The 16,921-nt window shown below is 37.8% G+C and overlaps 2 protein-coding genes across 3 annotated transcripts; both read left to right on the top strand.

The window, feature by feature from the left end:
* The first annotated feature begins 214 nt into the window (after window positions 1-214).
* On the top strand, window positions 215-5,328 carry ncdn (neurochondrin). Its single transcript, XM_046834748.1, has 7 exons — window positions 215-355; window positions 498-713; window positions 1,113-2,294; window positions 2,976-3,217; window positions 3,671-3,886; window positions 4,004-4,146; window positions 4,819-5,328. The coding sequence occupies exons 2-7, from the start codon at window positions 510-512 to the stop codon at window positions 5,235-5,237; spliced, it is 2,406 nt and encodes an 801-aa protein (XP_046690704.1). The 5' UTR covers window positions 215-355; window positions 498-509; the 3' UTR covers window positions 5,238-5,328.
* A 725-nt stretch (window positions 5,329-6,053) lies between these two features.
* On the top strand, window positions 6,054-16,073 carry tfap2e (transcription factor AP-2 epsilon). 2 transcript variants are annotated; one of them, XM_046835024.1, is made up of 8 exons: window positions 6,054-6,241; window positions 6,562-6,672; window positions 8,512-8,961; window positions 10,688-10,742; window positions 12,556-12,787; window positions 13,404-13,522; window positions 13,714-13,852; window positions 15,374-16,073. In XM_046835024.1, the coding sequence occupies exons 2-8, from the start codon at window positions 6,628-6,630 to the stop codon at window positions 15,633-15,635; spliced, it is 1,302 nt and encodes a 433-aa protein (XP_046690980.1). In that variant the 5' UTR covers window positions 6,054-6,241; window positions 6,562-6,627; the 3' UTR covers window positions 15,636-16,073. The 2 variants fall into 2 exon arrangements, with proteins under 2 accessions (XP_046690980.1, XP_046690981.1); XM_046835025.1 differs by lacking the exons at window positions 6,054-6,241; window positions 6,562-6,672 and adding an exon at window positions 7,249-7,477.
* The last annotated feature ends 848 nt before the right edge of the window (window positions 16,074-16,921 follow it).

Raw genomic sequence — 16,921 nt, 5'->3', positions numbered from 1 at the left:
AAAATAAATGCATGGACACACTATTAAGAAGATTGCATTTATTTAAATCATATATATATATATATATATATATATATATATATATATATATATATATATATATATATATATATATATAAAACTTGTTACTTAGTGTTTTGCGTTACACAGATAAAAGATTAACTTTCACTTTTAGAATATAATTTTCTTTGAAATCCAGCTGTTCATATTCAGTAATATCAGCTGATGATCTCAGGAGGCGTAATATCTGTTAACTAATAAAGGTTTGGGTTGAGCTTTCTGGCTTTTAATTTGACATTCATTCCTCTACCGGAAGTCAGCAACCCGTCCATGATGCGTCGCTGACACGAACAAAGTAAGTTTCACGTGTTTTTTTGCTAAACTGTTCCTGTTGTTTGATTTTCATTCACTTAATACACAATAAGTGCTCTATGTTACATGTGGAGTATATAGAAAACGATCTGTGAGGTAGAAGTCTCATTCTTCTGTGTTTGCAGGTGATTTTGAGGATGGCTGAAACTGAGAGTCTGAGCGTCATGGAGCAGAACTCCGTTCATGATCCAAAGCCTGAGGCGGCATCAGGAGCTGATAGTTCCAGTCCTGCAGCTGAAGCTAACGGCCTGTCTGCCGCACAGCAAGATGTTCTAGAGCGTTGTCTCCACACGCTCACTCGTGCCAAAAATGACAGCCACATCCTGGCATCTCTTCTCCTGGTAAGGTCCTAAAACCCCCAATAAGCCAATTTCTAGAAATCAAAGCTCTCAGAGGTTTAGAAGCAGCTAATTTCCAAACATATTCCCTGACAAATCGATTGCAATAAATAACCAAATGATCAATCCAAACCAAAAACAAAGCCTCTAAATGGCATGAAAGCTTTTGTTCCACCAGCATCTAAGTATCTAAGAAAATAAATACTAATCAGCAATATTAGTATACCTTGATTGATTTTAAAGGAGCACCTAATAGTCGTTTTGAGAAATCCAAGCAAACATTAAAATCAAGCTAAACCGCCCTACCTCGATATGTCTTTTTCTTTGAAACACAAAACAGGAGTAAAATGTTCTATGTTTTGATTTATTTTTGAAGTCATTCAAATTGTTATTTCCTTCTAGATTACACGGATGTGTCCAGCCAATCAGATGGATTGTGCGACCCTGCATCGAGTATTTGAAGCGGTGGGTTTCAACCTGCCCGCACGCCTGCTGGTGACGGCGATCCGAGGGAGCGAAAGCTCTGGGCTTCCACCTGAGGAGCTGCTGTCTCTTGGTACTGCTTTGCTGGCTGCTCTAAGCACAGACCCAGACATGGCTAGTCATCCCCAGCTGCTCAGTACTGTTCCTCTCTTGCTGGGATTGCTGGAAGGTGGAACTCCGGTCAGACAGACGCAAGCTCAGAATGACGCTGCAGCATCTCCAGCCAGTGAGAAGACCAATAACAGTTCTGCATCTCATCAGACAAACAAAGGCACACCAGGAAAAGAAGCACCGACGAGTCATTCTGGGTTAGAGAGAGGCGATGAGGCAGTCTCGGCTCCCATATCCACCCTGGATGAGGCAGTAGCCGCTGACTGCTATCATGTTCTGAACTCTTTGTGTTCTCTGCCGCTGGGCCCGGATCGGCTGCTGTCTCGTGGTGCTGTACCTGCTCTGTGCAGAGCCGTGTCTCAAAAACAGACTCTCAGCTCAGAGAAGGGTCTTCCACTCCTGGCTCATCTCTTATCCAGCAGAATTAGGCAACGAGCTTGGAGCAAACACCCATCAGAGCTGCTCTCACTCCTTGATTGGGTCTCTCAGAACTTCAGCCAGATTTCATTCTTGAAGCGTCTGGAAATGTGCACTCAGATACCACAGTTTCTCCCTCCACCAGGATGCGAGCCACAAACTCAAGAACTCAGGGATGTTGTCAGTCGTCTTTGGACAACGATGCGTCCATTAGTTCAGGGGAAACTCGATTTGGAAAAGCTGGGCCATGTTCTGGTTCTGTCTGCTTGCCTGCTAGACCTGTGTGGCTGGGATCCAGCAGGTCCACCCAAGTTTTGCTGCTTGCTGGTGAACCGGGCCTGCGTGGAGGTGAGGATGGCACTAGAGGAGCCTCCAGGTACAAATCTGTCTGCTCAACAGCAGCAAACCCTCACTGCCTGTTATCGTATCTTGGAGTCAGCCATAGAACAAGCATGCATCGTGGAAAATACTCAGCTGGAAACTGCCATTGCTGGCTTGAGTGTGCAGCAGAGCAAGCAGGTGCTGGGGGTCTTGGAGGAAGCGTATTCTGCCATCATTTTCTATCTGCAACAGGTGAGAAAAATGTGTACTACATCTGTGCAGTGAAAATGGAATGAAGGGTCTAAAAAATTGGGGCAGTATCTACAGCACACTACAAAATATTTGCTTATTATCAGAATTACTTTTATGTAGTTATACTTTTCTTAGCAAATCAGAAGGAGTTGGTTTAAAATTGAGAGCTTAAAATGAGAAGTACAATAAACACTTATTACCAATGAAACTAAAGAAATGTAGCAGTGAAGTGGAATATTCACCAATTCTTCAATTCAGTCTATAGTATTGATTGATGTTTTGAGGTTCATTGTAAATTGTTCTTTCAGATAGTGATCTCTTGTTATAAAGGATGTCTTCAGACTAATAGTTGGGCCCCATTGATTAAAAATAAGAATATGGGCAATAAATTGCATGTAGAAAATCTTCATAATTTATCAAAATGAATTGCTCTCAAACAAAAACAAGGAGAAAAAAAAACGATTGTACGTATAAATAACTAATTTAAAACCTCCTTTGTATTGCATCCACATTTTTATCTCCGAAACCTTTCGCATTTCGTTCAAACAGACTAAACACTGCAAATGTGAAAGCATACCTGAAAACGCTTAATATGATTTACATGGATATGTTTGCTTAGATATCTTAATTAAACATGCTTTAATTGTGCATTCACAAACAAAAATCCTATTTCCTAAAAAGGTGGATCCGAGCCGTTACGATGACCCCTTCGTTTTTGCTACATTTCGCTCTCTTTGTGCTTGGTTGGCTGAAGAAACGTCATGTTTAAAGGACGAGATCATGGCCCTCTTGCCATTTCTCATTGGCTACACCAAACATCACCTACAAGACAAGAAGGGCACAGGGCTGGCAGATTGGATGTCAACGATGTCCTTCACTGATGGCTCACAGGCTGGAACATGGACAGGCGAGCATGTGCTGAGGTCAGAAACATAACTCGTGTGCATCATTTTCCTGGATTCTTCTGTGCTTTATGTTCAGATTAGGCTACTATAAATGTGTCATTTGCTATTTTTGACATTGTCTTAACAATGTATAATTATTGATTTAAAGCTTTAATTGATCTCTTTTGTTAAAAAAAAAAAAAAAAAAGAGTCCCACTTTGTATGTATGCATGCATGTAAATAAGTTTGCTTTGCCTGCAACTGGAACTATGTGTTTAGGATGCTTTTTGTACATATTAACTTAGAGTTTAAATAGTTGTATTAGAGGTCCTAAGTTTGGTTGAGGGAAGACGAAAATTCATGAATGTTTATTACAATTCAATTGCAAGCACCAGACGGCACTGAAACGATACATTTCTCAGCTTTAAACCACTATTTATGTAAATTACAGTATTATTTTAATATTTATATTTTAATGTGTGTGTTTCACAGATATCTCCTCCCAGCACTTTGTCACCTGTCAGCTGAGGAAAGCCCAAGAAAGGTGCTGCTCTCTTTTGGGACTCCAGCTCTACTGGTAGACTTTCTCGCTCATGGCTGGGGAGTCCTGAAGACTCAGAGCGGGAAAACAGTAAATAGGGATCCCAGTCTGGAAACGGCCTGTTCAGCCCTGCTCAATTTTGTAGTCACAGAACCTGAGCGAGTCAGGTACACACAGAGAATATTGCATTTTTACGTACTGTTGATAATAATTGAAATAATTATTAAAGTGTTCAAATTTTTAGTAAACCATTTTGCGATGTGCTGATTTTCTTATGTTCGCAGGACTGATGCTTGCTTTGTTTCCCTTGACGCATTGCTGAGTGAAGCACTTCCAATCCTCATCCACAAGTCTCGCCTGTTGGTTCTGACTGCCAACTTCTGCACTCTGGGTCTTATGATCAACAGATTAAAAACAAACAAAGCAGGTACTTACAGAAATGCACTCATAAAGACTGACCTTTTATCATTTTAGGACTCCTTCATAATATGCTTAAACTGAACATCCTTTTAACATACTTTTGACTTTCCGGATTGTAGTTCTAGAACTTTAATGTTCTAAATGCACTATCTGGTATCACTTAGATGTGAACCGGTTTCTTTTTTAGTCTGTTTCCTTTCACATTTTCTCAAGGAGTTTTTCTTCACCTCTGGCTTGCTCATTATAGACCTATAGCTATTTTTCTAGGAAGCTGCAAGGTGCCAATGGCTATTGTTTAAGGTGCAATAACTTTATTTAAAATTACAAATAATGGGGGGAAAAATGTCAACAATGATAAACAATAATGGTTTATGCATTGTCCTCAGCACAAGTGGTTGAAGAACCCAGTTTATAAAAAATACCTTCCAGTCAGAAATGTTTGCTTGTGTCTCAATGGGCCTCTTGTCTGGGAATTTATACATGTGTATATACTGTGGATAAAACTACGCTTTGTACAAATTAGAAATATAGAACAGTGACTTCACCCATGAACCATGACTGATCAACCACTGTAGGTTCTTTAAGTGAAACGTTCTGTTCATGAATCAGGAGTGGGCTCAAAGATTTATAAAAATGTTACATTTACTAAAAAGATTATCATTATTTATGTCACCAACAGGCCAGGGACATTCCAATCAGCAGCGGTTCTTCTCCTCTGCCCTGCGTTTCCTTCGAGGGGCATTACAAGCAGTTGAGGGAAAGGGCCAGGCACAAGTCTCCGCTGTGTGGGCACCATGGTGGGAGGAGGTATGTGAGCTCTGGAGGCTCAGTATGCAGGCTCTGGGTGGCTGTGTGAATGCACAGCCCTGGATAGCCACCATCATCAGGGAGGAGGGCTGGCTGCAGAACATCCTCAGCCTGCTGGAATCCAGCTGTTCTCTTCCAGACTCTCATTCACTGGAGGCCCTTGAGGAGGCTCTGTGTGCCGTGGCCCATAACTGCCCAGTTTGTCAACAAGATATTAGTGTTTGTATGAAAAAGGAAGCAAAGAACTCACTCCACTGTATGCCACAACTCAAGAAGATTCTAATGAGCTAAGATCATAAGCAATTAAATAATTCAACTGATAGTGTTCTTTTGTTTATAGCTTTATGATGCAGAAATTCAATAAAAACATATTTTGCTTAAATGAATTTAGTTGGTTTAATTTAATTGGTCAGTACTGGCTTGCTACTGACAATAAGTTTTGATATGCTACTGAACCTGCGCTGGTCTTTTTTAATTTTCCTTCCAGTCCATTTTTTTTATTTTATTTTTTTCCCCCCTTCTCTCCTCTTCACTACTACATTGTGTATGAATGTAGGATCGATATGGAAATCTTGTACCAGAAAATTAGATTACATTATAGAATTGACCAATAGAGAAGTCAATGTTACAGCAAGGTTAAATATCTGAAATGTGTATTCTCCAATAGCTTCCTGTTGCAGCCTGTAAAACTAGAAAGTTTTTAATGCTTGTTTATTAGACACTGTTTAATTAGTTCGAGTGCAGTTGTTTGACACAGCCACTAGATGGCGATCTTATTGCAATCCAATAAACTGGAAACTCGAAGGTGCTTTAAACAATCACATGACCCGTTTATAACGTTTCCACATTTCTACAATATCCACTGCGAAACATAAGCCTACTAATCCTTAATCTTTGTTCTTTTTGTTGTTGTTGACAAAAATAGATTGACATTTACTAGATCTATTTAGACATTATTATATTTAAAGCAGATAACAATTAAGAAAAGACTAAATATATCAGTTCACATATAGGCCTCAAACCCAAAAGTTTGACAGCACTTTATTGGTAACCTGAGTTGTACAAGTTGTTCAAGAATCCAATCAAAGCGATGTGGTAGAACGGGGATTCGAACGTGCAACGTTCTTTTACACAGCTGGAAGCCATGAGTACTGATGTGCCACGCTTCATTCAGTACTAGAAGGAGTTCAGTGAGTCCGTTGCAGTAGTGGGATGATGTAGTCATGATGGCTCAAGGCTTTGCGTCACAAATAAGATTCAAAATGTGTTCAAATCCCAGCACTTTAAATGGTTTGGTAAGACAATTTAGCTTAGTTGTAATTCTGCCAGATAAGCAAGTCTTCTGGGTTCTGTATTTTCTTCACTCTAAACATGTTTTACAATTGTTCACTGTACATTTGATTTGCCAGTCAAATTGCCAGTAAATGACTAAAATCTACACCATATATACTATTCAGAAGAGCACATTGTCTAAGCAGGTGTTTCTTGTGTCCCCACTTTTACACCCGGTGTCATTGCTACCCATCCCCCGCCCCTTTCCGTGTCCCGTCTCTCTTTGTGTTTATAAAAGTCTTGAGTGTCGCTTTTCTCTCCTCACACACTGCTCAACCTGCAGCTCCAAATCTCCACTCTTCTCCCGACTCGAGCATCCAGCCAGTAACTTGAAAAAGCGATAAGCACCATGCTGTGGAAATCCAGGTCTAAAACAGATCCCTACTGTGCACAGGTAAGCAAACACTCAGCTCATTTTATAGTGTCTTATTGATAAAACTCTTTATCTGTCAATTGTCTAAGGGAATGACACCAAACTGTTAGACTTGGATTTTAATGGAAAATAAATGTGAAAAGCATCGTAACTTTTGTTTATATTATATTGGTTATTACAGTATTGTATAAACTACTATAGTGTGTGTGTATATAGTATACATTATTATTATTAACATGGCAATGATGTGCGCATCAATTATTATTAATATTAATAATAATAATAATAATAATAATAGCAAGGCAAGGTCTCAAAAATGAATCATAATCTTTGCTAAATAGACCTATTTATGCTCGTGCATGCTGTTTTGTTTAAATAGAAAAACATACTACAAAAGTATTTCATTTGTTTTTCAGTCGGATCGCCGACACTGACCCTAAACTCGAACTCAGTTTCACTAATAAATCGTGCATATAGTTTACCGAGAGTAATAATTGTGCCTTTAAGGTGGTCCGCACGACCCCTCCCCTGTACAGCTGTGGTGTAGATATAAGAGCTCACATTGCACACAGCCCATGAGAGCTGAACATTTGAGCATCTCGCAAACATACACACACACACACGCACACACGCGAGCACGCGCGCGGAGCACTCGTAAGCAGACCATTCCGCACACTCAGGCCCGGGTGCATGGATTTAACACGCACATGACTTTGTGAACTCCCCTGATCGTTCGTTTTCGAGGATCCTGCAAGTGGACAGAGAGCCAAGTTTCACCACCGACCACTTGTACTTCCTCATGTTAGTGCACACCTACTCAACCATGGTGAGTGGAGCAGCACTTCTATACCTACACTTTTGCTTGAAAAAGTGCATTGATTTGTTCTTTATTCTGCTGCGCACTTCATTGCCATGTTAATCTGAGATAACGCATCGACACAATTACCTACTGAGCACATCAAGTGGTAAACTACAGGGGGAGAAATTGGAATAATCTGAAATATGTATGCATTAATGCATAAACATGCACAATCAGTTGGAAATGCAATCGAGGGAATAATACTAACAATGTTTTAAAATAGGATTTGTAACAAAATAAATCCGTGCTCACAGATCGCTCGTGCTCGATCTCAAGAATTGATTGCTGTGAAAGCATCACAATCTACAGCCGTGTAGTCTAAAACTATTTCATTATCAATCTGTGGATTATTTTGTTAAATGCGTAGGAACGGGTTTAAAAAAAATAATTAAAAATCAGAACGAGTAATGCGTTCATTTAAACTTAAAGTATTGAAACGTCTTCAGCATTAAAATGCAAATGTTAAATAATAATATTTCCATCATTTATTTTTTTTGTAAAATGACCTGATCATTAATAGGTGTGTAAATACGCAGAATTAGTTTTTCTCATCAGTGCTGTTTATTTTATTGTATTTTATTATTATTTTAGAATTTAGCTATTTTCCAAGAAGAAGAAGTTGCTGTTGTATTGTGTTTAATGCTGTGCACAACAACAAGATAATGATGATATTCCCTGGGTATAACATCAGACAACAACATAAAGCAGAAGCATAAAAACCATAATTAAAGATTTGTAAATGAAACAAAGTGTTACAGTAAGACACTGTGAGAGGACAGAATAAGACAATAAGACAAACTCACCACTACTGTCCTCGCTGGCACGCATGCCAACTACATGTTCATCTTTGAAATGATTATTTAGGAAGTATTAATGTTTGAAGTAGATTTGCAGCCATTTCCCCATTCAAACATTTTTCTCTGAGATCCTCCTGTTTCTAATTGTTTCCAAAAAATAAATAATAAACAGAAAAAGTTCATAATTGTGTTGTTTTTGTGTAGGAGCGCTCGGATGGGCTCTCGGGCTCCTCACCGAGACTGTCTCAGCTCTGCTCCCTGAATCAGACGGCTTACTCCGCGGCTCCTCCGCTGTGCCACACTCCAGCCTCGGACTTCCAGCCGCCCTACTTCCCTCCTCCGTATCCGCAGGCGTCGCTCTCCTACTCGCAGGCTCAGGACTCGGGATACCCGCACCTGGCAGACCCGTACCAGTCCATCAGCTCCCTACATCAACACCAGCAGGCCGCCTGGCACCCACCGCGGGGCCGCAACCCGGAGGATGCGGGGGTCCTACAGCAGCAGCACCACCGCGCGCTGAGCCTCGAGCCCCGGCGTGAATACGCCGGTGTTCCGCGGCTCCTGCACGCGCTCGGAGAGGGAGCAGGCGCGGGTGTGCTGGGAGACGCGTCGCTCGGTGTGCACGCGACTCAGCACGGCACTGAGGACATGCAGGCAAGTTTATAGATAAAACAAATCTTTACATACTACTGAGTGTACATCAGATCTAAAACAAGGAGAGTCTTGCGGATTATAGGCCAAAATTCAAGATCCCGGGTAGTCCCGTAAAACCTTTTTATTATTGATTTTTTTTTATTATTATTGATTCTTTTTTTTAAGTGTGTAAAACTGAAAACTTACAAAATATCTGCTAATACCCTTAACCTAAAAGTTACACAAACTTCAAATATAAAAATAATATACATTTCAAACACTTCTCGTATTGTTTTTTTTTTCACGATTCCTTTATTTGCGTGTTCGGTATTTTTCCAGACATTTCTATATGATCACACATTGCACTCACAATTACATATTCATCTAATAGTCTCACATAATCATATAATGCTTCCATAATATAATGTATTACTCAGACTCTATTCCTATAATCACTCATTACTCTCAATAATAACATTCTAATAAGTATACATTGATTACACATCACTCATATAATCACATCATGCTCCCATTCTCACGCATTACTTCCATTACTCTCATGGAGCAGTACACTTATAAGCACATAATAATCAAAAAATACAGCCGAAAAGATCTCTCATTACTACCATAATTACCCATTACACTCATCATCACATTCCCATAATCTCTTAACACAAATTCAGAATTTCTTTAAGTGATTCAGAAGGATTTGTTAGACTAATATACTATTAAATATTTTTATACTAATTAAGTGCATCCCATATATAGGCCAGAATGTATATGCAGATGCACTAAAACATATAGACGATTCACATTGTTCAATAATCTCATTTATCTCATGCTGATTGAATGGCTATTTAATATACATTTTGAAAAAAAAAATGAATGCATGAAGCAGATAGAAGTATTCCCTGTGTTTGTAAATAATAAACACGTTTTCACGGGGAGAGTTATATCTCCACGAGCAGGAAATCGTTTTCTTTTCAATCGTTTCATTAAAATGGTTTCGGAATCATTTTCCCGACTCGGTGGCGTTGGTTGCTTTTGAGCAGGTGCAGGATCAAACTGCTCTGAATGACTTTCTGTTTGACAACTGAGCGCAACCAATCGATTTATATAAGCAGTTAAGGTTAACAAAAAGGGTTTTTTTTCTCCCTGCGTGAGACTGTTTCAGTGTTTCAGTGCGCAACACAAGAACGCGATTTTAATTATTCCAAACACTTTTTATCTTTATTTTCTACATTTGACAAAACGTAGACTGGATAACGAATTTATAACATTAAAACTAAAAACCACTTCTAAAACGTACTCGTATGTGATTATAATATAAGAGATATCCAAGAAAAGGGTAGGGGTTACTTTTTAATTTGCAATCATTAATTTCCCCTTATTATAATATTTTTTTTAATCTGTATGGATATTTAATACAAGCTTTTAGTATTTGTTTAGGCTAATAAACACTGAAATCCCATTCTCCAAACATATATAATCATCTTTAAAAAAAAGCGCAGGATGAATTATTTTATTTTTTAGACCTAATTAAATCAATTAAAAAATTTACCGCACAGACCAATAAAGAAAATACCAGCTTCTGTCAAGTATACCGTGTTATGTTCAAAAAGCATGAGAAAAATCAGCAAATGAATAATCTTTTGCATTTCATTAAAAAAATGCAACGTTATGAATTTTATATTTAATATGCAATTGAATATTGTTTATGGCAATTAAAAACTTTTTTTTTTAACAGGGTATGGAGGAAGCGTCATCCCTGGGAATCTTGGATCATTCTGTTATCAAGAAAGGTAAGGAATTTTTTTAATTGAGGATAACTATAAATAGAAATCATAAGATTTTCTGTTGGATGCGGACTGCTAAGATATTTACAGATTAAAACACACACACACACACACACACACACACACACACACACACACACACACAGTCCCCACCACAAAATAATTCAGCAGTGTCGTTTCATGTGAAGTCAAAAAATCATCCAACGCTCAGTTCACCCTTAAGGCACCAACTCTTAATGAACTGTTCATGGTCATATGAGAGAAAAAAAAGAGGGATTATAAACCAGCTCAGGGGTGGAGGAGGAGGAGGAGGAGGAGGAGGAGGGGTGATGAAGAAGAGTTATGAGGACTTCACAGTGTGATCTTTCCCCTGAAATACCAAGAAATTGGATTTTTATAGGTCATGCAGAAACTCAGGCTGTATGCTGTCTTAGAAGTTTTCAAGCTCTACAGCTATCATGTATTTTACACAAATGCCATCTTAACTTGTGCGTTTGCGGATCAGTTACGGAGCACTCTCAGGGGTCTCGCAGATTCTCAGAAGGGATAAGAGGCACTGTATGAATAAACCAAAGGTGTGCCGAGAGCTTTCAGACACACAAAGCTGCATAATCACGAGGCGGTGCACACAGGATACACCACACAATACAATACACCAATGTTGCATGTAAGTGTGTTGCTTCCTCTGTAAGCAAGCACATAAAGTAAAGATATCTACATCATTTTTAAATTAACATAGTCTAATATTAGGCTCAATCATATGTTTGCTTTTTAAAGCTTTATTTATGAACTTTCCACTGGAAGATCACACTGTCCAAAACTTAGTTGTGTAAGGTTTTGACCGAACCCATTTTATTTAAGTAACAAATTATACAGGTTTATTACTCAATCCTAAACACGATAACTATAGTAATGAAAGGTTAAGATTTCAGTCAGTGTGACAAAAACATTAAAAATAATAACGGACCACATACACCTTACCATTCCTGGGCCATTATACATTCTTTTTATTCACTATACTTTATTTTTAATATTTTAAAATAATTAAATTAAATGAAAAATTTTTCAAAGCTTCCTCAGATTTGCTGCCAGTATATTATTTTCTGCTCATTATAATTTTGCAATATCATTCTTCTTTACTGCCATTTTGCAGCAATGTTAATAAAAAAACATGCATTTGAGTCTCAAAGTCTATTGAATGCTCATAAATTTAATGAACTGCCTGTTCTAAAAGTAAATCTTTGGCAGGATGCAAAAAACAGAATCTAATTGTTTAGAAATTATGCATGTTTTTTAAAGCTTTGCAAGAAATACGCTTGGGTTTACTTTGAAAGTTCATAGGATGCACATCTTGTAATAGAGTTTAAAACCTTTATAAAACCTAATAGTTTTTCCTTTTAAGATATACCTGGCTTGTACTCTGACAGGCATTCTGTGACAAATGATTTCACAATGGCATGAAATTTTTTATTGTTTATTATTACACTTTATTTATAGTTATGTTTAATTAATGCCATGTTGTTGTTCCACTAATTTAGTGCAAATAAAAGCCAATGTGCCCAAACAGAACATGAGCAAAATCTGTGAAATTCATTCTAAAATATAAATGAAAATTAAATATGTAGAAAAACATTTACAGTGATAAACCAATCAACCCGTTCAGACCTGCTGCTTACATTCATCCTACTTAATCTCTTTCTACATTTTCCACGAAAATGAATTCCAACAACATGCAAAATAAAAATAAAAAAGCAGATATAAATCTAATGTATCCTCTTTCTCTTTCTGTCGCTCTTACTCTCTCTCTTTCTCTCTTTAGTTCCTATCCCATCCAAGCTGAATGGCTCTTCTCTGTCTATCCTGTCCTTCGGTAAGGACGGCTTGGGTCTCGGTGGTGTGTCCAACCCTGCAGAGGTCTTCTGCTCTGTGCCTGGACGCCTGTCCCTCCTTAGTTCTACCTCTAAGTACAAGGTGACAGTGGGAGAGGTCCAGAGAAGACTGTCTCCTCCTGAGTGTCTTAACGCCTCGCTGTTAGGAGGAGTGCTGCGGAGGTGAGCTCAGGACAGAACCAAGTCATAATCACATATTAATCATATTAGCAGAAATGGGGGTAAGAACACAAGTACCTACTTTATACATATAATATTATTAACAATCAAAGAATCTTTCACAGTTTTTAATTATGTAAATCAAATCAATAATGAATACATTGTAATTATAGGCCCACACATAGTAACACTCATACATGCATATGTTAAGGTGATCATTTTTTTCAAGCTAATTTATTTTCAGTCTTACAATTTCAGTAATTTCCTAAATTTATTGTCATATATATTATCTGATAATTTATTATTTGAAACATTGTCTTTTACATCTTATACGTAGTTTGTCACGTAATGTTTTTTAAAGATTTAAGCATACCGACATTTTTACATCTATCCACTTTCTACATCAAAAATGCCACCAAAAAGTAATTTGCTTGATTAATGAAGGTTAATGAATGAGAAATGATCTGGCATACAAGGTAAACGATATGAATTCATGAAGTAAACAATATGAAAAATGACATGTGGGGAAAATAAGGGAACTAGAAAAGAGGTGAATTGGTCAAAGTTGCTAATGAGAGCATGTCAGCAGTGTTACTCATCTCTCCATCCCCTTCCTCAGAGCAAAGTCAAAGAATGGTGGCCGCTGTCTCCGTGAGCGTCTGGAGAAGATCGGCCTAAACCTTCCTGCTGGCCGCCGCAAGGCAGCTAATGTCACGCTCCTCACAGCACTAGTGGAAGGTGCACACAAACACACGTACACACACATGCACATAAAAAGACTTTGAATTGATAGAATAAAATAAAATGAACTATTTTATTATCCATTGCACAGTTCAATACACAGATTAATCACTTATACAACCAAGGCATTGTAGGCTTATGTTTTGGCACTTTTTTTGCCAAAATCTAATTAAAATGTTTTCTTTAAGGTGAGGCAGTCCACCTGGCACGGGATTTCGGTTATGTGTGTGAGACGGAATTCCCAGCAAAGGCGACTGCAGAGTATCTATGTAGGCAGAGTGATCCAGACCAGCTACCCACACGGCGAAGCATGCTGCTGGCTACCAAGTGAGTTTCAGTCTCATCTGAATTAACGTTGTTAATTTCACCTTATAAGGTGACCTTAATACATTTTACATATGAATATTTATTCCATGTTTATTAATCCAATTAATTATAGGTTTATAGCTTGATGATCTGATTTTTTTCTTAGCTTACTAAACCTAGCAGAGGTGCAATCCAAACATTTTGTGCCAGCAAATCTAAATCCAAATCCAGCCCTCAGGGTTTACTGCTCTGTGCCCAACACAGCTGATGCAGCTCCATCATTAGCAGATGAGCACGAAGAGATCAGATGTGTTCAGACTGACATTTATCCCCTCAAAATACTATAATAATCGGTGCATACAAAACTACACAAATGAAAACACTAATATGTTTTTTTTAATTTATTATGCCAAATATTTTGTTTTTATTGATCCTTTAGTGGTTTACTTGCACACACTATATTGAGAATATTAAGAGTAGAGCTCTACTACACATTCATATCATATAAACCAAGAAATCCGTGGTAGATTAATGAACAGGACAGTAGATTTTGGCTCAAAAGATCACATCCCAGCAAAACCAAGCTGCCACTGCTGGGCCCTTGAGCAAGGCATTTAACCCTATACTGCTCAGTTGTAAGTTGTTCTGAATAAGGGTGTGCCAAATGCCATAAGTGTAGTGGAATACTCACATTCATGGTACGCATATCAGCATAATCACAAATATAATTTTCAACACTGATATTTGAGAAAATTTGTCTTGTAGTTTTTTCTTCACTTAAAAAAAAATCACAAAGATTTGGATTTGTGTATCCTTCCTTCTTTGGTCTCTTAAAATGTAAAGCATACAGTACATTAACCCCTATGATGCTGGAGTTCAGTATCATGGAAAAGTCCTGTGTTAAATCTATTCTACATATATATGACTACATATTTATTACTAAATACTATATGTTTAAAGTTTACAAATTTACGCATAAGTACTAATAAATAACACAGGTATTTATATCCACCAGGTACAGTAAGTTATACCTAAATGATGTGCTGATTGTTCAGCATTCCCCATCCTGTGTATCCCTGTTCATTTAAATAGACATTGACTACCTCTGTGTAAATTTCTTTTTGGATTAATTCTTTCTTGCTCATCATGTTTTCTTAATATGTAAAGTATTCAGTACATTAACCCTACAATGCTGGACTTCAACATCCTGTGTTAACACTATCCTGCATATTTGTGACTACATATTTAATACCAAACACCATGTTTGTGTCATGAAAGTAACCTGTTTAGTCAGAGCGTGTTTTTTTCGAGCAATAATCAACTTATTTAACAAGTTTTACGTAAAACTAATCATACAAATATAGATTCTAAAAATAGATTCATGTTTTGACAGTGTATTCTGAAACTGAAAGTAGAATATGATTTTCTGCTTTCAAATCTGTATATGTAAATTTGAACTACAAATGTTGCATCAACAGCCCTAGGGTTTATTAAAACCATCACTGTGTTGTGCACTAACCTTCATTTTCTCCTTGTCCTCAGGGAGATCTGCAAAGAGTTTGTTGACCTCATGTCCCAAGACAGGTCGCCACTGGGTGCGAGTCGGCCTACACCATGCCTGGAGCCCGGGGTTCAAGGCAGCCTGACCCACTTCAGCCTGCTCACACACGGCTTTGGCACACCAGCCATCTGTGCTGCCCTCTGTGCATTCCAGAGCTACCTGCTGGAGGCCCTCAAACTGCTGGACAAAGCTGAGGGAGGTGGCAAAGGCCACCAGGAGAAAGACCTCAAACACTGCAAATGAAGCAGTGATGTACTGTATATCTGGCAACATCTCAAAGACAGAGACTGAGCTCTTCCCCAGCCTTTAGGAGAGATACAGAGTGTGTGTATATGTATTTATGTGTGTGGGTGTGTGTGCTTGATATCCAAATCTGACTGAATCAGCCGCTGGATTTGTTCCAATCTGAGAGAGTAAATCATAGCCTCTTACTTTTCTTTACTGTGGGGTGGACATTCAGAACAGCCCCCTGTGCACTTGCCCTACACTTGCCCCCATTGAAAACCGATTCACAGGAACTGTGAAAGGCAGCTGGAGATTGAAGCTCACATTGCTGGTGGGAGGCTTTGCTGTAAAACAATGCAAATAGTTTTTTTGCTTTTTTTTTTTTACTCCCTACTGTATGTTTATTAACCATGTTATTATTAATATTGTTGTTATTATTATTCATTCTTAATGTATTTCAAGGTAAATGTAATATATTATTAAAATAATGGATCGTGCCTGATTAATTCCTCTGGTGTTTATTTCTTACGTCCCTGACATAGTAAGATTTGTATCATTTAAATATCGTGTAAATTAAAATAAAATAAAATCTTGTACGGATTGCTATATTAATGATTTTCAAATGCTTTTTAGTGAAATCATATTTTAAAAATAAATAACAGAAAATGTGCACAATAGAAATACTAAATAATTGAATAGGTTGGAATTATTAACATAATTAATATAATTAGTAATATCTTTTTAACATTTACACAGCAAGAGCGAGCCCACAAAAAGGCTAAAGTGATCTTTTTGTAATTACATCACAACAAATTCATATTATATTTATATATATATATATATAGAGAGAGAGAGAGAGAGAGAGAGAGAGAGAGAGTGTGTATGTATGTATAATGTATATATATTTGTTTGTGTATGTATGTATGTATATATATATATATATATATATATATATACTCATATTTACATACACCATATATCCATATGTTTAGCATATTTCTCCTTATTTGATAAGTGATCACAGTATTTTATTTATTTATATTGGTGCAATCCAAACCTTTGGTACATAAGTGTTAAACTCAGATCACGCCAAAGATTGCAAAGTCTCAGCAGGTAATCAGAAGGTACCCAAAACCACAGTTGCAAGCACAAGTAACTAAACTCAAAGTAGTTCATTCCCCTCCAGTCCTTCTCTCACTCCATCTGCCACTTTACCTTTCTTTATCTGCTTAGGGGCACTACACCTCCATACCTGCCCCCCAACCAGCTCACACACCCTGAGTGTTAATTCCCCGATCTTTTCT

This window comes from Silurus meridionalis, chromosome 22 (assembly GCF_014805685.1).
Source record: "Silurus meridionalis isolate SWU-2019-XX chromosome 22, ASM1480568v1, whole genome shotgun sequence".
NCBI lineage: Eukaryota > Metazoa > Chordata > Actinopteri > Siluriformes > Siluridae > Silurus > Silurus meridionalis.
Note: the sequence above shows the minus strand (reverse complement) of the source record. Positions and strands in the feature narration are given on the sequence as shown.